This window comes from Sciurus carolinensis, chromosome 4 (genome assembly GCF_902686445.1).
Source record: "Sciurus carolinensis chromosome 4, mSciCar1.2, whole genome shotgun sequence".
Taxonomy (NCBI): Eukaryota; Metazoa; Chordata; class Mammalia; order Rodentia; family Sciuridae; genus Sciurus; species Sciurus carolinensis.
Window position 1 is genome coordinate 111,662,605 of NC_062216.1, and position 24,657 is coordinate 111,687,261.

The window sequence follows — 24,657 nt, forward strand, 5'->3', positions numbered from 1 at the left end:
TGTGCCACTGTTCTAGTCTCAGTTGTATAGAATGGAGATTCTTGTAGTGTTAGAGGTAGCAAACAGCTGTGACAAATGTGTATCCTTTCCTTTTGGATCCTGTCCAGTGCACAGGCCCTGCTCTGAATTTTATAAACCCTATGAAATCAATTTAGTGGATTGAAACCAATCTTGCATACATACACGCTCACACATGCACTCTCTATCTACTATGTGCCAGTCACTGAACTGGCTATTTTCATTCTGACTTCCTTCTTCAGTCTTTTCAATAACAAATCAATGGAACAGGGAGTACTGTCCCTGATATTAATAGATAAAAAAAAAATAGATGAAAGACTCAGAGTGATGAGCCCAGATTTACAGCAAGTGCAAAGGGCATCTGTGGGGTACTAACCAGCTTGAATCTGAGGATTTCTCACCACCCCCATCCAGGAACAGTGAGGCCACTTGGCCAGGACAATAGGCATGGCTTCTAGGTGATCTCTGCAACCTCCTGCAGTCATCTGAGGCCTGACCCACTTGCCCATGTGTGAAACCCCAAGAGGGAAGGAGAAAGATCCACTTGGTCAAGCTCCTCTTTTTGTTTTTTCTCAGGATGGTGGAGCCCAGGGGTAGGAAACTATAATTTGGATTTTGTGGTGGTGGGGGGCATTACTGAGGATTGCTTTACCACTGAGCTACATCCCAGTCCTTTTAATGTACTCTTTTAAAAATTTGAGACAGATCAAACTAAGTTGCCCAGGATGACCCTGAACTTGCAATCCCCCTGCCTCAGCCTCCCAAGTGGCTGGAATTGTAGGTGTGCACCACTGTGCCTGGCTATAATCTGGAACTTCGACTCTTCTCTTTTCTTCAATTCTGGATACACAGGTGTTCCTGGAATGGTGCTGCCTTGTGGATGGAATCCTTTAGGCAATCACTCAGAAGTGGGGGCTATAACTTACTCCAGGAATAAGAACTTTTCCCTCTGGTGTCAGGATCTTAAGGGTCAGAATTAACCTCCCATGGCAGCTTTACTTCAATGATCTGCTAGTGAACATCTGATGACATACTTCCGGGTGCCAGACATTGTCCTGCCCAGGGAGGGACCTGTTAGGCCCTGCCATCAGGGATCTTGGAGCTTCATGACCCAATCACAGCCCCAGGGGCTGGTTCTGACAGGAAAGAGGGAGGAACCCCAAGCAGGAGCCTCACCATCTCAGCCTGGCTCACATTTCTCCTAAGAACTGCTTTAACTCTGCTTGCAGGAAGCTCACGGTAGTAGAGGTAACCCAGAGACAAAATATCATAGGAAGTGGGTTTTGTGGTAACCGAGAAGCACTGAGCTGTCATCCTCATGGGAGTCTGAGCTCTACAAAGTTCCCCCACGATTTCCTTCCAGTCTCACGTGTTTAGGCTAAACCTGGGGATTCTGAGCCTGAGAGGTTTCCAGTCCTAGGCCTCTGTCCCTTCTAGACTAATCAGACAGTTCCCCTAAGAAATGACTCTCTGATAATTCTCCACTGGTACCACCCTTCTGACATATGGAGGATACCAGAACTGAGCAGGGAAACAGGCAAGCCCGTCTATTCTCTCTCATGTTTCTCAGATGACAGTCTTTTAATTTAGGTTCAACACTACCACTCCAACCCTGCTCACTCCTCAAGACTCTAATCCACAAGACTGCAGTTACCCCCAACACTCATGCCTCACTCAGCCCCGTGGTTTGAAATAAATACCATCTATATGTGGATGAGTCCAGGGTCTTCCTTCCTGGTCTTGTCCTCCTCTTCACTTGAACATCTAACACAATTGCAAACCTAATGTATGCCCCAACATAATTCCAGATCTTACCCTACCTGCCTACCGAGTCTCACCTCTGTCAGCTCAGGGAACCAGCATCTCTCCAACTTGGAGTCATTCTGGATTCTCCCCTTTTCTCACTGTTCACAACCAACCAACCCATCAGCAGGTTCTGCCAGTTCTCTCTCCATCCCCATTATCATCCTAGCACTAATGTCTTAATGGTTTCTGGGCCCCATTTATACACTACTCTCTCCACACTATTCTTGACATGGCAGTCACAGTGAGCAACAGAGCTAACTTTAAAAACTATAAATCAGACCATTTCACTAATAATGGCTTAAAGTTACACTTAAAAACAAATCTAAACACTACGGTAGTTTCTTTTTAAAGCTACAGAATATCATATGATCCAGTAATTCCATTTCTGGGTATATACCCAGAAGAATTTAAAACAGGGACTCAGACTGATATTTGTACATCCATGTTCTTAAGTAGCACTATTCATAACAGTTGAAAGGCAAAAGCAGCCAGGCACAGTGGCATAGGAGTGCAAGTTCAAAGCCAGTCTCAGTAACCTAGTGAGGCCCTAGGCAACTTAGTGGACCCTGTCTCAAAATAAAAGATGAAAAGGGCTGGGGATGTAGCTCAGAAGTACAGTGACTCTGTGTTCAATCCCCAATACCAGGAAAAAAAAAAAAAAAGGCAGAAGCAACACAATTGTCATCAACAGATCAATGGATGAGCAAATGTGGTATACGCATAGGATAAAATATTATTCTGACAAATGCTCCAACATAGATGAGTCTTGAAGATATTACTATGTGAAAGAAGATGGTCACAAAAGGACAGAGGTTGTGTGATTCCACCTATATGAGGTACCTAGAGTAATCACATTCATAGAGGCAGAAGGTAGGATGGTGGCTGACAGGGCTGGGGGCAGGAGGATGGGGAGTTGTGGTTTAACGGGTACAGGGTTTCAATACGGGAAGATGAAACCCTTCTGGAAATGGATGGTGATGGTGGTTGCACAACAATGTGAGTGCATTTAGTATTCATGAACTCTGAAATTGAAAATGGTGAAGTTCTGAATTTTGTTACATAGGTTTTGACCACACACACACACACACACATACACACACACACACACACGTACGCACACACAAACCACATACTGCTCACTGCTTATAAAGGTCTTGTGATTCAGTCCCACTCATCTCTTTTTAATTTAATTGCAGTGCTGAGGAATGAACCCAGGGCCTCATGCACACAGGTAAGTGCTCTACCACTGAGCTACATGCACCCTCTAGCCCCTGCTCTCTCTCTTTACCAGTGTTCTTTCTCCTTCCTTGTCCACTTGCTTTCAGTTTCTTTGGCCTTCTTTCTGTCCCACAAACATACCAAGCCTTAGGGTCTTTGCACTGACTGTTCCCTTTGTAGACCTAATTGCTGGGATGACAATGGGGACTGAGATAGAATCTCTTTGTGGGGAAAAACAGAAGAAAAATTTGAAATGTAAATAGGGTTAATATGGAGACATCCTGCAAGTAATAGAGCAACTTTACTTGTTAAAACAGATACTGCAAGTTGTAAGTCAACTACAGTCACAGCCTTTGAACAATTTCTGATTATCTTACAACTCTCAGGAATTCAGGAAGCCTCAAAACTGCCACTCACTTCAGTTCTGACAAGCAAGGGGATACAGAAGTGGGAGAAATCTTGGGCTGTTTTAAAATGCTTCCCATGGGTTTCCCACAGTGCATTCCTGTCTCAAGGCTGCCCCTTTTATCCTGTCCTGACCCTGCTCATCCCTCAACCTTCCCTTTCCTAATCTCCTCACTCCTAGCCACTTCATAAGGAACTTGCTCACTAAGGGTTGTATTCATTTCTGCACTCTTTCTGGGTCCTAGATATGTGACTGATTCCCCTTTCAACTAGTAAATCCCCACAGGAGGGAGGCCTAGGTTGTCCCTTCCTTAGTCTCCCCATGGGGCAGGACAGGGCTTTGGACATGGCATACACTGTTTGGGGTATGGTAGACTGATGGACCTCAGGGACAGTTTTCAGAAGTTGGTAGTGTTTTCCAGACCAGGAGTGAACCCTGGACACTGACCCATTCACTCAGGAGTGAAATCTGTGTCCTGATTCTGACTCAGAGGTCAGCCTGGTACTGGGTCTCCACCTACCTCAGTATCAAATACCCAAATACTCATGGTCATAGGGTTCCTGCTGGGCACCTAGATAGGAGGACAGAGAGCAGGGACACTGCATTTCAGCAGAGGCACAGCCCTTGTTTGTGTGTGTGTAATGAGAGCTGTTTAATCTGATTGAGTCAAGTGCATAGGAAATTTCATCCCATTGTGGACTGTAGATATCTGGCCAAGGAGCTGAGGTTTTTTTGTTTTGCTTTTGCCTTTCCCCACTGAACTGAACAGTGCTTAAAGTATCTCTAGAGTCTGAAAGCACTCAGGTTGGGTTGTTTATTTTATCTTACTTATTTACTTCTTATTTGTTTTGTGGTACTGGGGATTGAATCCAGACCCTCACATGCTGGGAAAGCATTCTTCCACTGAGCTACACCACTAGCCCTTCTTTATTTTTTGTGGTACTGGGTATTGAACCCAGGGGTGCTCTACTACTGAGCCCCAGCCCTCTTTATTTCTCATTTTGAGACAGGCTTTTGCTAAATTGCCCAGGTTCACCTTGAACTTGTGATCCTCCTGCCTCAGCCTCTCAAGTAGCCATGATGATAGGTGTGTACCACCATGCCTAGCCAGGGTTGCTTATTTTAGAGTGCACACATTCTCTGGAATTACAGTGAATGTGGGCGCAGCACATTGCTGAGGGCAATGGTGCTCTAATCTTGGGGGAGGAAAAGAGTTTTCACTGGATTCTTGAAGCAGACAGACAGAAAAATAAGGCCTGGATTAGGTTTTTCAGGAAAGTGATCTAGGCATGCTAGAATTGTCCTTAAGAGAAAGTCCAGAGCAACAAGGTAGGAACAACCAAAGAGAATGTGAACATGAGTCTGCTAGGAGCAGAAGCTTTGGAGGGGTGCCTGGGGCTACTGCAAATTCTACCCTATGAGGCACAGGCTGTTCTGTCCTTTAGATGCTGCCTATGCCAGTCTAGCACTCTGCCACTTACCCAGTTTGGTCACAGGAGTTGCCTAACTGGGCATTTATAACTTATGAACTCATGAAGTTCTGTGAAAGCAGTTTAGAACTCCCATCACTAGGTTCAGGGGTTGAAGCTTCTCTGAGGGATAGGTAGCATAGGGTTGGGAGTGTAGGGTCACAAAAGAGCCCAATTTGAGAGGAAGCTGATATTTCTCCATAAACAAATATGTTTAGCTGGCATGAATGTTAATTCAACATCTTTTTGGTCTCATTTCCTACCATAAACGTACTCTTCAGCCATACCATATCTCCCCAGCATACAAATTCATTTCTCTAGGATTCTGCTGATGTTGTTCTCTCTTCTGGGAATGCCCCTCATCCATTCTCTCCTGAGGCACTTTCTCTTTGAGGCCCAGCTCCAATCTGACCTCCATTGTGGACCAGGCCCAGCCATGTCAGGCAGAAATATTTCCTGTCTCCATAGTCCCATGGAACACTGTTCCCATACAACGAATAAAATGAAACCAATGTTTATGGAACTGTTATTCAATATCAATTGCTCTGTGTCACAAGAATTATCTCATTTATCACCTATCTCAGATCCCTCACCTGTCATAGGAAGAAGTCAACTGTCCTCATTTTTAAAAAAGGACACTGAAGTTCAAAGAGGTTAAATGCTTGCCCAAGCTCAGAGAGTCAGAGTTGAGATTAGAATTCCTGGTGCTGGACTCAAGTCCATGCCCTTTCATGTGTTCATATGGCCATACCACAGTCTGACCTATGGGCTGTTAGCTGGCTTTTTCAGGATAGGGTCTGTCTTGCTTGTCATGGCAGCTCCTGGGTCTGGGTCAGTGCCAGGTGCAAGGACTCAGTAAATGTGGAGTGGACTGAAGGGTAGAAGTTCAGTGAGCAACCTCACTTACCTATGAACCACTACAGCAAAAAGAGCTTCTGAGGTGGAGACTTCAGAAGAGTGGTCTAGCAGGCAAGAACCAGGAAAAGGCCTGTGCCTACCCTCTGCCCTGCCCTTGCCTAGCATTTCTGAGTTGAGGTTGAGCCTGGCAGCTCTCAGGACGTCCTGAAGGTCAAAGCTGCAAAGTTCTTGGAGTTCTTCATGTGCAGTGGGAATAAAGATGAAGCTCTACAAATGTGGTCTACCTGCCCCTTGTCCCCCACCTGTCTTCTGCTCCTGGGGTTTATGATGCATGCAATGCCAGGCAAAAGGCCTGATCCCTTGAGAGAAACTGTCCTCCTCCTCAGAGTACCCCTGGGACCCTGGTCCCTCCTCAGGGCCCCTGAAGCCTCACCCTCAGTGCTGGCATCGTCCACCAGTATGATCTCCTTCAGCAGGAGGGCAGGGCTGGTGTGTAAGACACTGTACACTGTTCTCAGCAGCGTGGACCAGGCCTCATTGTGGAACACAATAATGACGCTGGTGCTGGGCAGAGGTGGGCAGCGCCGGAACTTCTGGTCAACACACCTGGAAGGACAAGAGAATAGAAACAGCTGTACAGGTCCCTGGAAGTTCCTGGAGTAGGAAAGGCTGGGTCTAAAGCTCCCCTAAACCATCCTCTGTTCCTCTGAAACACCAGCCAACATCTGTGGCTGGGAATAGCTGTTCTTGACTTTCTGTCACCTGCTCTGAGCCTCTGCACAGGTCCTAGCCAACACACTCCAACCTCCCATCTCCAGAGGTAGCTCAGTGCCCCAGATGATGGCCAGGCTACCCCACCTCCTTCCTTCATCTGTTCTCTGCTATCAGGTTAGGACTTCCCAGGGCTGACTCTTCCTCTGTAATATGTATACTGCATAAAGTGTATCCAGTCTAGAGGTCCCAGAGGGGTAAGTGATAAAGGGCAAATTTGACATTTGAGAAGACTGACTACAATTTTCTTACTCAATGTGAGGGAAAAAAAGCACTTCCCTTTTAAATGTACAGTTCTTCTCTAATCCATTTCCTTATTAACACCCTATAATATGACTCTACTATCACTGTCAACTTCCTGCAACCTTTTCTCTATCCTCATCCACTACAACAACCATTCTGTGGCACTTGGTCACGCTGTCACCGAGACACTCCATCTTTGGGTGGGAATCTGGAGCTCAAGTAATCCTGTGGTTTAACACCCTTCTAGTCCCCCCTCTGTTGATCAGCGAGATTGCTCCAGAGAGATTCCCCAACTTCTTCCACGCAATGCCCTTCTTTGCCAAGGAGCTCCAAGTAACATCAAGTGACCCTTGTTCTGGGGTTATGATATTTGTGGGCCAAGTATGAGGAATTCCAGACTCACAGCCCTAAAAGATCCTGAAATTGGGGATGAAGAGATGCCATGTAAGAAAAGGCCAGAAAGGGTCTAACTTTTCTGTTATTGTTGTCACTTGGGATTGAACCCAGGAGTACTCTACCACTGAACTCTACCCCCAGCCTTCATAATTTTTTTTTTTTTTTTTTGAGACAGGTCTTGCTAAGTTTCTGAGGCTGGCCTTGAACTTGGGATCCTCCTGCCTCAGCCTCCTGAGTCACTGGGATACAGGCACGGGCCACAGTACCCATCAAGGATATAACTAACTCCTAAATTGAAAAAGACAAAGTCTGCAGATTCAGAATCTTTAAATTGAAGATAGTGTGAACACAGCTGTGGTCACATTAGAGTGAGGTGGGGACAGCTCAAAGAAGGAAATGTTGATTCCATCACCAAGCCTGAAAATATAAACAGTTTCAAATAAAGTTTAGAGTGACTTCATGGCCTTGTGGCCCTCACTGGAGGAAACCAGGTGGTGTGGGAATATTCCTGACCTCCAGGGCTACAGTCAGGAAACATCCACTCTCCCAGCAGCTTTGCATCAGAGTCCCAGAGCCTCTGGGACAGGCCTCAGCAGAGGGCAAGGCCACTGAAACCACAGCCTGGTATCAGCCCTTCCCAGGTACCTCTGTGCCAGATCCTGGTCCCAAGTTCCTTCTGCATCCTGTCACCTTTATAACTGCGCTTCACTCTCTCAGGTCTCTGACCTGCCCATAATATTCCTTTAGTCCCTGTATAAGGCCAATTGGTCAGTGAGAGAAAAGATGGCTTATAGGAAATCCTTCCCTGTATTTTCAAATTACCTTCAACTTTGTTCCTGGCACATGGCCTGGGGCCACAGCCCTACCTGCCAAACCTCTGGTAAAGCCCTGGCCTCCACCCAGGACTCAGTGCTACTTACTCAGGGGGTCGGGTGTCTGGCCCCAGGGCCCTCTGCAGGGAGATCCGGTCACTGGCAAAGGCATTGAAGCAGTGCTTCTTATAGCCCTCTTCCTTTTCCTGGGTCTCCAGGGTGGTCCACTCACTCTTCTGAAATGGTTTCCCGTCTGCCCCAGGGCTGTTGGGGTCCTGGGGGGGGCGTTCCCAGAAGGGCTTCAGCTCACCTGGGGTATAGAACCCAGGTAGGCAGGACTGGTTTATGGAGTCCAGAACCTGCTGGGGCTCTGGAGCCCTGATCTGAAGCTTGGGCATTGAATCTCTAAGGTTGTTCACGGCCCCTAGCATGATATCCAGGACATGATCCTTCTGGTTCACCAGAGACTCCAGCCATGGTTTCTCCGTGGCCAGCTCCCTGCTTCTTATGTCCTTTTGCCGGATGAAGAGGAAAAGCATGAAGGCGCTGCCCACCATGGCCAGGCGCAGGGACATGTGCCGTCTGCGGAGGAGCCTCATCCTCCACAACCAATGGGGACCCTAGCAGGCTCAGCTCCAAGTTCCAGGCCTGACCCTGAAAATAGCTTGATATGATATGTTGTGGTGGCCACACTGTGGGACCTCGGCCTGAGAAAGAAAAGGAGAGAGAGAAATGAGGCAAGATAGGGGTGGGGAGGGAGTTGGGGTTTGGGGCTGTAGTCAGGCTCTGTGCTGACTTCACATGGTCACAATGTGCTGGTGCTTCAATTTTCTTCATTTGTAAACTAAGGAAACGGAACGGATTCTTTCTTGCCCTAAGATCCTGACATTCATGGGTTTGGGCAACTGGAACACTGAAACTCTACATGAAGAGATTCAATTGACATTACCATTTTGGCACTAACAAGCAAAATAAATATATGTATGTAGGTATTGGTACTAGGGTTTGCACCCAGGGGCACTTTACCACTGAGCTATATCCCCGGTCCTTTTTATTTTCTATTTTGAGATGGGATCTCATTAAGTTGCTGAGGGTCTTGCTAAATTGCTGAGGCTGGCCTTGAGCTTGTGATTCTCCTGTTTTGGCCTCCAGAGTTGCTGGAATTACAGCTGTGTGCCACCACACCTGCCAGGTTTGTTTATTTAAAATTTTACTCGTTAGCCAGATACAGAGGTCCACACCTCTATTCCCAGAGACTCAGGAGGCCAAGGTAGGAGGATCACAAGTTTGAGGCCAGCCTTAGCAACTTAGTGAGATCCAGTCACAAAAAAAGTGTGTGTGTGGGGGCAGGGGGGAGGCTGGGATATAACTCAGGTAAAGCACCCCTGAGTTCTATCTCCAATACTGAATATTCCATTCCTACTTTTATGTCCCAGATAAACTCTAGTGCATGCAAACCAAGAAGCTTAGACAAGAATGTTTACAGGAGCATTGTCTAAAACCACACACACAAAAAAAATGGTAACCATCTACAAGTACATCAGCAATAGAATGAATAGAGTGTGAAGTAGTTACACTGTGAAGTTCTCTACAGCCATGACAAAGAATGAACCACTTCTCTGTGCAACAATGCAGATATAAGGTTGGGTGAAAAGGCAAGTTGCAGAAAGACTTATATAGGGGCTGGGAGTGTGGCTGAGTGGGGGAGCACTTGCCTAGCATGCACAAGGCCCTGAATTTACTCCCCAGCAACACAAGATCAAATAAAAGAAATACACATATGGTGTGATTCCATTTACAGAAAATTTGAAACCATGCTGACACTAAACAACATGCTGTTTATGATACAAATGTATTTTTTGTATGCATAGTCATATTAAATAGGTATTCTTATAAGCTACAAAGAAACTAAAGTAATAGTATATCCAAAGTTTCTGAAGAAGGAGAAAAAAGTATGGGATTAGAGATGGGAGATAGGGAACTTAGAAGGAAAGAGCTTTTTCTGGAAGTGGATGGTGGTTACTGGTGATATTTTTCTTTATACCCTACATATATTTTATAAATACAGTTGACCCTTGAACAATGCAGGAGTTAGAGATGCCAATCTCCATGTAGTTACAAATCTGAGTATAACTTTTGACTTTGCCCCAAATTAACTAATAGCTGCTGTTGATCAGAAGCCTCACTGATAACATCAACAGTCAATCAATCATATTTGGTATATATAATAGGTGTGGTGAAAAATGTGCATGAACAAGAGATTACTTTTTAGTGTGATACTCAATTTTCTGGGGAGAAAAAACTGCTCACTTGAAGATGATTAATGTTGCATGGTGTTTTAAGTGAATGCTCAAAATAATTGAACTCATAGCCACAGCAACAGGAGGTAGCTACAAAATTATTACAGTAGTATAGCATATACAACAGTTAATTTTATGCAGTTATCATTAATTCGTTTCTTGGTGCCGGGGATATAACTCAAGGTCCTGTGCATGCTAAGTACACAATTTACCACTGAATTACACCCTCAGCCCCCAGTTATGATTTAATATTGCACCTTTACATTTGCTAGATTTCTTTCTAGTCAAATGCCACCATGTATGATCTGTGTTTGTGTGCATAAGTTCCGGTAAATTTTAACTTTTAATAATAGATTTGTGTATATTTTATGTTAGTAAATAATAAAATAGATTACAATAGATTTTATCTGCACGTTACACATATTCATGACATATCTAATTTTTTCAACATTTCTAGGCTTTAAGATTTGTCAGTTTTTCAAATTGTTGAAAATCTTCCTTTCTCACACACACACACAAAATTCATGTATGAATGCACCCACACAGTTCAAACTCATATTGTACAAGGACCAACTAACTGCATCCTTCTGTATCTACTCATTTGTAATAAAAAATTTAAAAGATTTTTTAAACTTAAAATTCTATGATACCTTCTAGGCAGAACCAAGTATGGGTGCTCACCAGCTTCCACCCCTAGGCATGTATCCCACACCTCAAAGGATGAACGTTTGCAAAACTTTCCTGTGGCCAGCTCTGGAAGTATAAGGCTTGCTGGTAGAGCACTAGAGGCTGGTGGCAAGAGAATGGGGCATGAATGCCAGTTCTGCCCCTTCAAGTAATAGCACCTACCTGCTAGAGTTGGTATAAGGATTAACTTTAATTTTTTTTTTTTTTTTTTTTTTTTTTTTGGTGGAAAAACTTGGCAGTCTCTGTACCTGGTTAAGTTCTCACAAAGCATTAGTTGTTATCATTAGCCATGAGAGACCCTTGGGTGATTTACTTAATCCCTCTAAGTCTCAAATTTCATTATCTACAAAGTGGGAATAACTAGTACCTACTCACAGGGTGATGATGAGGATTAAATCAGATATTGTATGTAAAACACCCAGCAGAGTGTCTGGCATTTACTAAGCCCTCAATAAGTGGTATCAAGTATTTCTATTATGATAATTAATAAATCCCTGCTCAGCTTCCCAGGACTTAACCTTAAGCATCTGGTCCTTGGCCAAAACCATGCTCATCATCCCTTGCATAGTTTGCTTAAAAGTAACTCTGGTTGAGTTCTTTATTTCTGCTATTTAAACACAAACTCTCCTGCCAGTGGGGAAGCCTGGTGTAGAGCCACTTGCATCTGGGGAATATATGACTGTCATGATCTCAACAGGGAGCAGGGTTTACTCTGGGCATGGGAGACAGGCACTTCCTTTCATATCATGAGATTCAGCAGCAGCATCAAAAATTGAATAAAAGAACTCTCTTTGGGCATCTGTTTTGCATTTTTTGTATTGTCTAGGAGATGGGAGAGATTTGCTCATTCTGTCAATATTTATGGAATACCTGCTCTCTGCCAGCGACTCTGCAAGCTGTGGGAACACAGTGCAGAGCAAGGCCCACCTGAGGGAGTATACACCAGTTGAGGGAGTCAGATGTTAAACAGTGATTACTCAGCAAGAAGGCAGCAAAAGAGAGGCACCCTTGGGTGCTGAAGGAGAAGGGAAGCTCAACACATGGGGAAGAGCAGAGAAGTTCCATCAGGGGAAGAAGCTTGGGCTGAGCACCGAGACTCGAGTAGGAGTCACCCTGGTGAGGTGAGCATGTCCCAGGCAGAGAGAAGAGCACAGCAGAGGCCTAGGGGTGGGGAACAGAATGGCCAATCAGAAAACTGAGAACCATCTGCTATGGTGGGAGTATGAAGTCTGATAGGAGAAGCAGTAGATGAGTCTGGAGAGGCAACTAGGGAGTTTGCCCTTGACCTGAAGTGTGCGGAACACTAAAGGATTAGCTGGGAGCCCAGAATTCCATGTAGAGCAATATGACAGCTGGTAGAGAGCGTCTAGGAGCAGGACCTGCTTTGCAGCTGGATGGTCAGTTAAGAGAGGCCTGGCAGGGGTTTGGGGGGGGGGGGGTCTGACCCAGTGTAGTAGCAGAGCTAATGAAGAGGGGGAATGCAGTGACAGGGTAAGAGCAAAACCCCCCTGGGTGACAGAGTAGGCCAAATAGGGACATGAAGGGGTACGAGACTGAATTCCTTTTCTCCAGGGATTTAAAACTCTTGCTGAAGAACAAGAGGTGGTAGTCCCTGCCCCTGGAGGAGACAGGGACAGAAAAAAACATCTTTCACTGAATCCCTTTTTGTACTTTGAGCCCTGACTATATTATCTATTCAAAAATTCTTAACTTTGGGCTGGGGAGATAGCTCCCTTGGTAGAGTGCTTGCCTTGCAAGCACAAGGCCCTGGGTTCGATCCCCAGCACCACAAAAAAAAAAATAATAATAAATAAAATAATAATAATAATAATAATTCTTAACATTAAAACTTAACAATAGCATAGAGAGTGAGCTGAAAAGGTAAGACTTCCCTGTGGAATTGATGGGGGTTTCTGGGAAGACATGGGGTTCAATGTAAAGGCAGCTTTCTGCCCCTGGGTTAGAACAATGCTGGGGTCAATCAAGGGGTTCTCATTGAGCTAGACACCTCATCAATCCTGGAACTGTTGCAGCCAAGCCCAGTCAGAGGGCTACAGAACGGGGTAGCATTGAGCATTTTGCTGGCAACTTCTGCTACTTTCTGTCTCTCTTCCCCCTCCAGCAGGAAAGAACATAGTTAACAATGAAGGTGTGGTAACACTGTAATTACTAGCAGTAGCCACTGCTTAGGACTTACCTCTTCTAGGAAGGTGAGCCACCCAGGTCACTCCAACTCACTCTTCCTGGCACTGCCTTGTGGGCCCTTGAAGCGGGGTTTGTCTTTGTTCCTTTTATTTCTCCTGAAGAAAGAGAGCTAGGGTCAAAATGAGCTGCTCCCAGGCACCCGCTCCTTCAATCCAACTAGCTGTCTAAAACTTTTTCTCTGGAATCTGTAGTTCCTCAAGGTACTCACCACATCCTGAAAGGAAACAAGACACCTGTGATTAGGCTTGGCAGTAATCACTGTCTGGTTTGTTTGCTCAGCATGCAGGCAACAGAAGAGTCCCTCAAAAGAGGCACATAATCCAGTGGAAGCCACAGGAGTTTGGGATTAAAGATTCCTGCTCTCTGCATAGGTGATGATTCCCAGAAGTGCAGTTAACAAGAGCTGGGAGGTCACCCCCTCCACCAGCCTTGGAGAAGGAATAGCCCCTATTGTAGTACTTTGCTAAGTGCAGGGCTTCACAGGATCCACCTGCCAAGTCCTGCCTATCTCCCCCACCTTTGGGGCTCCACACCCAGGGGTACTGACAAAAAAGTGTTCACAGGGCTTGTCCACTCACTCCCCTCCTGCTGCTGCTGATCATTCATCTTTTTTAACTCATCAGACCATCAATGCACTGAGATAATGCCAGAAATCCTCTTCTGGGAAGCCCTCCTCGATTGAATGAATGGGACTTGCTTCCTGGGCCCCACCAAGCAAAACAGGAACATACCTTCTCTCGCTGGTATGAGGAAGAGCAACTAGAGGCTAGTCAACCACTAATCAAAACCCCTTACAGTGCTGTAAAAGAACTTAAGAATGTGGCAGATCAGCATGAAAAATAATTCTTTAAAAGACCAGAGCAGGATGAAAAAAGAAGTATCAAATTGCATCACATGTAATATGGGTAGGTATTATTTCATTAAATTTTCATTTCAGTGATTATTTATACATACATATATTTAGTTCTAAGCTTTAATAACTTCAAAAGTATGCATTTCAGAAAATAAGTTCAGAAATATGAAAGCTACAGATTTTAAAACAAATATCACTAGAAAGTTTTATTTAAATTTCTTTTGCTTTTCTTTAGTCTTATCAATTCTGAATAGTCAATTTATATTTTAATCTTTATCTCAGTTCATTGAAGATGGCAAAGAGTATCTGATAGAAAATTAAAACAAAATTTCATTATTCAAAATTCATAAAAGTAAAAGAAATTTAAATGATTTTTTTTTTTTTTTTTTGGTATCAGGGATTGAACCCAGGGACATTTAATTAACCACTGAACCACATCTCCAGCTCTTTTTTTACATTGTATTTAGAGACAGGGTCTTGCTGAGTTGCTAAGGTTGACCTTGAACTCAGGATCCTCCTGCCTCAGCCTCCCACTGGGAATATAGGTGTGTACCACCATGCAGTTGATCAGATTTTCAAATGACTTTTTTTGTTTTTGTTGCTTTGTATAATTTATATTTCTGATGTTATTAAGGTATAAAACTGCCCTAAGACTTTTGGGATACCCTGCCACATATATGAGTAGTAGGTTTTGTAGTCACAGAAGTTTGAAAGCCAATGATGCAGTCCATGCTGGGCTCTACCACTGGCCTACACCCACTAGCCTTGGCTTCCTATCTTCACTTACACTGTCTTCATCACTGCCTGTCTTGCATTAGAGGTATCTCTTCTCCTTCCTGGGACCTGAAAGGCTATGTTGATTCCACCTTTTTATTACTTGTAAAGCCTAGCATTCCTTTAGTATGTGGTAGGTGTACCATAAACACTTGTTAAACGAAATGAAGCCAGAAGGGTTAAACATTAAGCACTGGCTACACTAAAAGATGTTCTGAATGCACTTGCCACAGGTATTAAAGTTATGTGATAGTCTACTGTTAGACCCTCAGCTTGCCATCTGAGTCCAGTGCCCTCATTTTACTGGTGAGGCTAGCTTGGTTAGGTGACATACCATAGTTCCCAGGAGCAGAACCCTAGGCCACCGGTCTGCTAGCCTACTCTCACCTCCCCCTTGGAGGTCACGTGGGTTCTGGGCTCTGCTGAACTTCCCTTTCTACTCCCAGACCTCCTGGGTGCCATTTGCACTCCTCCAACTCCCACCCAGGGATTCAAATGCTTTAAATATGCAGAAACTGAGAAGTCCCAGGCAAAGCCTCTGCTTTTGTGAAAGCCAGGGTCAGCCACCCAGAACACACCCTTGCTGGCCAGGTGGCCTTTTTGTAACAAAGTTTCTTCCTGTTTATCAAATGAGCTAGTTGCTCACCTCCGGGGAGACGTGGCAGTCAGGAAGCAAGCTGTCCCGTCATCACCAGAGGGATGTTTGCTCAAGTCAGTCAAACTACAACCCAATACAAGTCTCTTTGAAAAGTAAGGACTGCCATCGCTCTCACTGAGGGCACAGGTGTGTGGAGCTGGACATCATGTTAGGGAGGGGACAGGTCAACTTCAAACTCCTGGTGGGGGAAGGGACTGTGAGGCTGGACAAATACTTGTCTAGTCTTCCTGGCTAACACTTTCACCCATCAAACACAGCTCTTGTTTCATGTCCTATGTACCATGCTGTGAAAAGAGGAGCAAATTATCTCTTCCAAAGCTCTCCTCCCACCTCTGACCCTTTTGATCATAGAATGCTGGGAGGTTTCCCCCATAATTACACCTTCAAGACACTTTGACTTTTCCTCAATACCAAAATTGCAGTACTGTGGCTTGTTTTTCCCCAAAAGATGTGCTGAAAGTTCTTTCTATAGTCAGTCCATTAACATTTCCCCCCAGTATATCTAGGTTCATTCTATATTTACATATAATATTAAGCTGGAGTTATCCAAACATAGATTTTCAACTGAAAAACCCAACCCAACTTTGCCTTACCACTATATGCCCAGATCAGCACTTCACATAAAGTAGGTGCTCGCTAAACCTTTGTTCTGAGCAAAAAATCATTGAAAATCAAATTGACGGGGACACCAAATAGGAAGTTCAATAGGTCTTTCCCTGGAGGATCTCTTAGGCCCTGCCAGGTGGGGCAGGAATGTGCCCAGACCCCTAGGAATCCAGGGAGGAAGGAGAGTCCCAGGCAGGGAATAGGTGGGCTTCTCTACTAGCCGAGAAACTCTGGTGACAAGCAGTGTGGGCTTGAAGGAAAGCAAAGAAAAAAGAAATCCGAATTCGGTTTAACCATCTGTTGGTTGCAGGGAGACAGGGCCAGGGAAGGCTGGGCAAGGTCAAGATAGTGGGAAACAGGATGTTTCTGAAGACTGGGACCAATCTCCAGATTGGAGAGGGTGGAACTGAAGTTTTTCCTTCTCCCTCCCACACCTGCACTTGGTTGTGGAATTTCTACCCATGGAGACTGGATACTCCACCCACCACATTTTGAACTCAGATTCTGTGCTCTGTCTCTTAAGCAAGCTGGCCTTCCCAGTTTCCCACCACTGTCAGTAGCATCAAAATCCTTGAAAAATCCCCCAACTCCTGCCCCTGGCCCACTCCCAGGCCTGTAGTATTTAATCATTTCTCAAAGTTGGGTTCACCCCATGCTTCCTCCCAGGTCCTGCTGATTCATTCCCTGCCTCCAGGATCCTCCCCTTCCTCTCCACTCTCAAAACCGTCATCTGAAACTGTGCCCTTGTGCCCAGCATCTGGAGAATCTGCTGAGCTGCCTGCCAGCCTCCTTTGCCTCAGGACTCTCTCCCCTTTCACAATCAGGACAGCCGTGTGCATGTTCCTTTAGTTCTACTTGATTGTGGCAGAAACACAGCCTGGGCAGTCTGCTTCCTGTTTGCGCTCATTCTCAAACCTTACCAGATGCTTGGCACTGGCTGGCTCTCCCTCCTCAAAGTCTTGCCCTTATCTTCCTGGTAAGCAGGCCATGGTTCTGTTCTTCAGATTCTTACTCGTAAGTCCCCTCTTGCAAAGCCTTCTTAGACAAAGATATGTCTTGCTGCCCCAAGATCTAGGTGAGTTTATTTGCTCCTAAGTTTTTCACTCATGCTTTCCCCATGTAGGAATTGCTTACAGATTTCATGAAGGCAAACCAAAACCCTAGACACCTACATATCATTACACTTCTTCCTGATCCTTAAATCCTGGTCCCCAAATTTTCACTTTCAGAATGCTTCACCTGACTCATCAATGTGGCTTTCTGTGCCTGCAGCATCCCTCTGCCCTGAGGTGTGTGGTTAGACCACTTCCTAGGACCCAGAGTGGGCTGGACAGGGTACAGGAGAATAACTTGAGCCCACAGGGCTCTCAGGTGCCATAAAAGAGTCTTCTAATGTTCCTTTTTCTCCCTGGACTGAACCCGTTCTTGTCATCACACAAGCTTTTTACACAGCACAATTACAGCATTGAGCTGGACACAGAGACAGGCACTGCCCTACACTTGACCTCTTGCTATTCAAATCCTCATTCTCAGACCCATCAAACGAGAATGAACATTTTGAGCTTTTCCAGAGAAGGACAGGGGCTATAGATCCAAGTTCACCCAGACTCTGATACAGCCACTCATGTATCCTTCCAGCATAAATACACCCCTCTGGTCCTCAGTTTCACTTCCAAGGTTGGAGATATCAGAATATAGAGGAGTTGTAAGATGTTTAGAACAATCTTTTTTTTTTAGACAGGGTCTCACTTTGTTGCCAAACTACAAACTCGTCAAACTCCTGAGTTCATGTGATCCTCCTGTTTCAGCCTCCCAAGTAGCTGAGACTACAGGCCCACACCACTGTACTCTCTCAAATCAAGTTATAGTTACCATCATTATCATCTCTATTTTACACAGAAGGAAACTGAAACACAGGAACGTTAACTAACTTGACCAAGGTCACACTGCTAGGAAGTAGCTGTTCAGAATTTGCACTCAGGCCCATGTCTCTCCAGAGCCTGCTGTTGTAACCATGGCACCATATTGTCTTGCATTTGGCTGGTGCTTTGGAGCTTTGCCAAGCACTTTCATATATACCTTCTCATTTGCTCCCCACCCAGGGAGTGTTTATGTGATTTGGACAAGGTTATACAGCTAAATTAGTGACAGAGTTGAGTCAGCAGCCTTCCACCTTCATTATGCCCACTGCCTCCCTGCATGAGAAGCCCTTGGCCCTAGAATGAGCTGACCCTCTAAGTCTTCACTTCAGTTCTAGGCAATGGCTACACAGACTGCAATGATCATATCTCCTGCTCAGTTTCTCCAGTTGAACTTGAGTTAAGATGTTTCTGATCTCAGAGGGCACCTAATAAACATCAGGGCCTCCCCTTTACAGGCCTGCGCTCTTCCGTGCTGTTGTGGATAGGAGTTAGTTGTCCTACCAACTATGGGTGGTGATTACTTGGCAGTCCAATATCCTCCACCTCGGTTTAGTCAGTTCCAGATTTCCATTTTCCCTGCATAGTCCTTTCTTGCTTTCTGCCCTAGTACCCCTAGAGCTGTCTTTTCTTCTGTTACCTTTGGATTCCTAAAACACAGGATACTGAAGCTGGGAAATGCCTGCTATGATACTGGCAATCATTGGATAATTAGAACAAAAGTATATTTCAAAACCCTGGCCTTACCTTGTTCTAGTCATCACATGAAATTTCCTGCGTCATCCTTCCTACCCTTCCTCTGATGAGTAGGGAAACAGCTCATTCACTGGAGAGAAGGCCTGCATAGTGCACACACAGCCCAGGTTAAAATAAGCATAAGTCCTGGAGGCTCTTTGGTGTGTCCAGAGTTAATAACCTCACCCAGTGCCTGTAAACTGTGTTTGCGGGTCTGGGGTGATCTGAGAGCACAGTGTTGAGAACCTCCCTGTGACCTCCTGGCTAATAGAGGAGGTTCGTTTGAAGCTTTGCTGGCAACCTGATCACTGCCAGTGCCCACATAGGTAGGACAGTCCTGTCCTACACTCTGCAGAGGTCTGGGTCTGGGATGCCTGGCCCCAGGGGCAGTACAAGCTGTTTCTCCTTTCTGTCAGCATGAGGCTTGGAACAAGTGACGAGAAATCAGGAAGTTGATGACAGCCACAGTCATGCACACCCATCAGGCCCCCTCCCACACAATACCACATAAATCCCTCCCTACTCCCCAAAAGGCCCAAACATTTAGGGCAGGACAACCAGGTGGGGCTGTGAGGGAGTCCCACCAGCAAGTCTTTTGCTCTCTTGTCCCTTCGCTCAAGTGTGACGTGTCGCTGGCAGGAGGAAACCTTTCTGAAAGATTTTCCGTACTGGAGCACATAGGGTGGCCCAATCTGGGGAGACCAGCGCCAGGGAAAGGGCACGATGTGAGGGGGAAAGAGTGTACAGTCCTGGAAGGGAGGGTTATGGCTGGTCCCCCTCCCACCCTCCAAGTTCCAGAGGTCTGGGCACCCCATTTACCCTTAGCTCTTTAGTGGAGGGAGTACCACCGATGGAGGAACTACCCACCACCGCCAACAGCCAAGAGCGCAGGCAGGAGGGACCAGTTTGGCCCAGCCTCTCATTTTACAGTGTGGGATTTTGAGGAGGAAGAGGAGAAGGCTGGTGGACCCGAGTGAGAGCGAGGGCTTGGCAGAAGCGAGCCCGACTGGTGAGCAGTCGGGGTTGCGAGGACGGGGGCAGGGTCGCGGGCTCCTTCTGCGGCTTACCTGTCGAGCCGAGGCAGAGCAGCCGCCCCGCCGCCGCGCCGCTCCTGGGTTTCCCGACGGGGCGGCCGGGAGGGCGGGGCCGGGGCGTTCCTCCTCCGCGGCCCCGGCCCCGCCCCGCCCTCCCAGGCCAGGTGCAGCCCCCCTCGCGCGGCGCCGGGGAGCGCCCCGCGACCGGGTGGAGCTGCTCCCGACTCCTCCAGATCTCAGCCCACCCCGGGAGCGGTTTCCGCCGCCAGATTCTCAACTCCAAAACGGATTGGAAGGTCCTAGTCACCCTAAGGCCACAGTCATTAGCAGAGCCGTTGCCGGCGCGTGCATGGAGTCGTGGCGCTCCTCGAGCCCGCTGGTTGACAGCGCAGCCGGAGGGTTCAGAGCCCCGCGGCCTAGCATAGAGGAGCCCTGGGCTCTGTCCTGGGCTCTGTCTCCTCATTTGCCTCACGAGTTGGTATTAGGGCTGGGGAGATAGAACCGCAAAAAAAAAAAAAAAAAAAAAAAAAAGAGTTGGTATTAACTGTGTGCTACGAGTGTGCCAGGTCTCGGGTAAACCCCGGCCTCAGCAGATACCTACTTATTGTCCGGACTGTACACGGGAGGGGGCTGATCACGCAGCTAGTTTTCTCTAAGTGTGGTTGGTCCCTTGATCCGCAGCATCAGTACCACTAGAAAACTTTTTAGAAATGTAGATTCTAGGGTCCCGCCGCCTCACACCTAAATCTGAAACTCCGGATAAGGCTCATCTTGTTTTTAAAGTCCTCCAAGTGATTCCGGTGCACACTCAACTTTAAAAACCCTTGAACAATAGTGGCGGAGCTGCAATTAGAATTCAAGTAACTCAGGCTCGGGGTATAGCTCAGTGGTGAGTGCATGCATAAGAACCTGGGTTTGATTCCTGGCAGGAGCGCGTGTGCGTCCTACACACACACACACACACACACACACACACACACACACACACAGCCAGGGAAATTCAGTTCCTAAACTTATGTACTTATGTTCCGAATCACCCCACCAGGACTACAGTACTGTTCATGGATGCTCTACAGTTCTAAGATTCTGTGATGTAATATTTTGGGATCCTTAGTAATAGAGGGGACCATAGAGGATGCCAAATAGCTGATAATTTGAAAACTTTGTGTGATAGAAACTTGGATTGCTAACCCAAGGTTTTTTGTTTGTTTGTTTGTTTTTTAATGAATTCATATTTCCAAGTCCCCAAGACGTGGGATCAGGGAGATGGTGGGTGCATGTAGAAAGAAGAGGGAACTATAGGAACTTGGAAGGCTGGGGAAGCCACCTGGGGATTAAAAGTTGAATGAAGGGCTGGGGATATAGCTCAGTTGGTAGAGTGCTTGCCTTGCAAGCACAAGGCCCTGGGTTCAATCCCCAGCACCGCAAAAAAAAAAAAAAAAAAAAAAAAAAAAAATTGAATGAAGAAATGTAATCGTGTTTTCTAATCTAAGGATAGGGTTGAGCTGTTCAGGAGGTCAAAGGTATTCCATGATGGAGTCCGGAGGGAAGGACAGCAGAGTTGGGGTTAAGAAGAGCTTGTCCAGCTACACTAGATCAGAGGAATGTTGAAGGATGACATTCCCGCAGAAGTAGAAAGGGAGGAGGTGTCTGTCACTCACTGTTGGCATGGTCACCCATCTTCCCTAACTCTAAGCAGTTGAGGAAATGATTCCCCTTCCCACCACCCACTTCCTTTCACATTAGAGTCTAGGAGTGGGGAATTAATCTTCTAAAGAGATATTTTCCACAGATCTTCCTTTATCATTCCTTTTAGCTATTTCAGACCCTCAGGGCTAATTCTAACTCTGCTTTAACTGCCACTATTCTTTTTTTTTTCTGTGGGGGGCAGGGTGAATTACTGGGGATTTAACCCAAGGATGCTTTGCCACTGAGCTACACTCCCCAGCTCTTTTTACTTTTTATTTTGAGGCAGGGCCTCACGAAGTTGCTGAGACTGTCCTCAAACTTGCAATCCTCCTGCCTCGGCCTCTCAAATCACTAGGATTACAGGCATGTGATACCATGTCGGCAGCTGACACCATTCTTACTTAACTGCTGTCTTTCTTAGGATAAAGTTGTTTCCTGTTGAAGAGTATGAAATGCTGCCCTCATTTTTCTCTTCTTGGCATTTAAATGCTCTCTAAATAGATTTGACCGATCATCTTTGTTCCATTCTTCTCATTTTGCTTTGTGACCTTCAGGGATTGTGTGATCCTAAATCAGGACCCAACCTGACCTGAGGTGAGTAATCACAGTTCTTTCCTAGGGTAGGTTCTTGACCACAGACTCCAATCTGGAGCTTGTGAGAGACTCTGCCTCGCTTGCCAAGAAGCAGCATCAGTCTCAGTGTGTACTTCACATTCTAGAAGCAAATTACTCATCCCATCTTACTTCAGCTGACTCTGATTTTAAATGTGACTTTGAGTTCTCAGAATGATTAGCTGCCTAATTTGAAGGTCTACACAGAAGACCCACCCCTAATGTGTCATGCAGTGAGCTGCTTTCTCCTAGCAGGAAGGACAGTCTTGGCTTCCTCCTCTCTGCTCCAAAAAGGTCTGGGGAGGAGCCACCTCAGAATGGTGATGCCACCTCAGCCTCCACTGGGGGCAGGACTCTTAAAACTTAAAATTATATATATTCTGGGAATTGAACTCAGGAGTTTCTACTACTGAGCTACATCCCCAGATCTATCGATCTATCTACCTACCTACCTACCTATCTATCTATCTATCTATCTAACTAACTAAATTGCTGAGACTTGCCTTGAACTTATTATCCTCCTGCCTCAGCCTCCTAGTGGCAGCTGGGATTATAGACATGTACCACCACACCAAGTTAAAAATGGGTTTATATGCATGTGGTAAAAAAAAAAAAAAAAAAAAAAAAAAAAAAAAAAACACCAGGCATTAAGAAAAGGTTTAGATTGAAAGCTACATTTCCTACCTCCCTGACCTGCAGTCCCTTTCTCCATAAATTATCCATGCATGTTCCCCTTCCACAGGAAGGATGCCTGGATTCTCCTAACTACAGAGACCTAAAATGACCCCTTCTCAGGAAATACTATAAATTTCATTTTTTCCCTTACAATCTTATTTTTACTTCTTGGCCATTTTAGATTCAGGTTTTGGGTGATCTGAATTTCACTTTTCACATCATTGTGCTTCAGGGGGTTTCCCCACCACAGGGCAGAAAACAGATCTGTTGAAGCAAGCAAGAATGAGGGCAGTTCTGTGAGGCTGGTGATGTCAGCTCTGTCCCTTATCAGGTGTCTTCTTTCTACATCTCAGTCCCTGGTGAGGAAACACCCAACTCTGGGTGGGGCAGAAGGAGCAGAGACCTGCCTTTCAGGGAGAGGTGCTGGCCCCATGTACCCGGGAGAATTTGCAGAAGATGACACAAAACTTGCTAAGGAGGTCTGGAGGGAAGCCAGCTGGCCCACCTCCCACCACTACCCCCCACATCACCCCCTGGGGGCGGGGCCTGCAGTAGGAATCCAGCAATGCCTTTAACCTTCTTGCAGCTTAGTTTCTTAGGTATAAAGTGGGGTTAACGATGTCTAGATTTGTTGGGAAGCTCAAGTGAGACAACTAATATGGAAGTGTGATCGTTCTTCTAAATTCCCTTTACTTCTTTTCTTCCCATATTCACACTTCCTCCTCATGTCATTCATGGGCTCATAGGAGAAATAGTCAAGCAAGAGATGTTTTAGGAATTCAGGCAGAGCTGCTCCAGCTTCTGCGACCACCACTCATGCTTTACAGTTCACTCACCTCTGCACTTCAATTTCCTCATCTGTAAAAAGAGCATATTATTTTTATTATTCAGCTCTTAGATAAGTGTTAAGCCCCAAACCTGCATTCACTAAGGGTCAGAATGTTAGCCATTATTATTAGCTGTTTTCCTTCTCTTATTTTTTCCTTCAACTAAATGCTGTTGAAGCCAGCCACATGCTAGCTTCTGTGCTGGGTCTAAGGTCAGGCAGAGAAACAAGGATAGAGAAGCCTCCTCTATTTCTCTCTCTCTCTCTGGACACCCATGGCCAATCAGGGGTCACTGATAAATATAAAAAGAGTTATGATGGGGCAGGGCCATGTCCTGAATGAGTCAAATGAGACATTTGCCTTGGGTGAAAAATTTAAAGGGACACCAAAATAGTAAACAAGATAAATAATATTTTAATGAAATATTTTAAAAACATCAAAATTAATGCAAAAAATCTACGATGAAAAAACATTTAAAATTTTAAATAAAGAATTGTTGGTGGGGTACAGATACGGTTCAATGACAGAGTACTTACCTAGCAAGTGCAGGGCCCTGGGCTCCATCCCTGGCAGGAGTGTGCCCAAACGCGCGCGCGCGCGCGCGCGCACACACACACACACACACACACACACAAACACACACACACACTGTGGGCTGGGGATGCAGCACTGTGATAGGGGACATGTTTGACATGCTACCCCCTGGAGGTGAATAGGAAGAAGGTGACTGGAGTGTATAAATTATACCTAAGAGGCCCTTTGTAGCTGGGAGGTAGCTCTGATGGTTAGTTGATTCTGTGTGTCAACTTGACTAGGCTATGGTACCCAGCTGTTTGGTCAAACACTAACCTAGATTTTGCTATAAAGATATTTGTAGATGTAATTAATATTTACAATCAATTGAGTTTAAATTAAGCAGATTATCCTCCCTAATGTGCATGAATGAATCTCATCCAATCAATTGAAGTCCATAAGGGCAAGGACAGGTTTCCTGGGAAAGGATCAATTCTGCCTCAGGATTGCCTGAGTCTCCAGCCTGACTTATCTTGAAGATTTTGGACTCAGGATGACAACATTGACTCTATC

At 45.7% G+C, this 24,657-nt stretch overlaps 1 protein-coding gene across 3 annotated transcripts in view; it reads right to left on the reverse strand.

Moving 5' to 3' along the window:
• Galnt6 (polypeptide N-acetylgalactosaminyltransferase 6) overlaps positions 1 to 19,886 on the reverse strand; it is a 35,121-nt gene extending 15,235 nt beyond the window's left edge. The window contains exons 1-5 of one of the 3 annotated variants that reach the window (XM_047551658.1): positions 19,802 to 19,886; positions 13,398 to 13,403; positions 13,182 to 13,284; positions 8,106 to 8,704; positions 6,209 to 6,381 (exon numbers count right to left, since the gene is read on the reverse strand). In XM_047551658.1, the coding sequence (XP_047407614.1) occupies positions 6,209 to 6,381; positions 8,106 to 8,596 (664 nt within the window). In that variant the 5' untranslated portion in view covers positions 8,597 to 8,704; positions 13,182 to 13,284; positions 13,398 to 13,403; positions 19,802 to 19,886. Of the gene's footprint in view, positions 1 to 6,208; positions 6,382 to 8,105; positions 8,705 to 13,181; positions 13,285 to 13,397; positions 13,404 to 18,746; positions 18,839 to 19,801 lie in introns of all 3 variants that reach the window. The other 2 variants (XM_047551659.1, XM_047551657.1) reach the window with 2 other exon arrangements.
• Between the last annotated feature and the right edge of the window lie 4,771 nt (positions 19,887 to 24,657).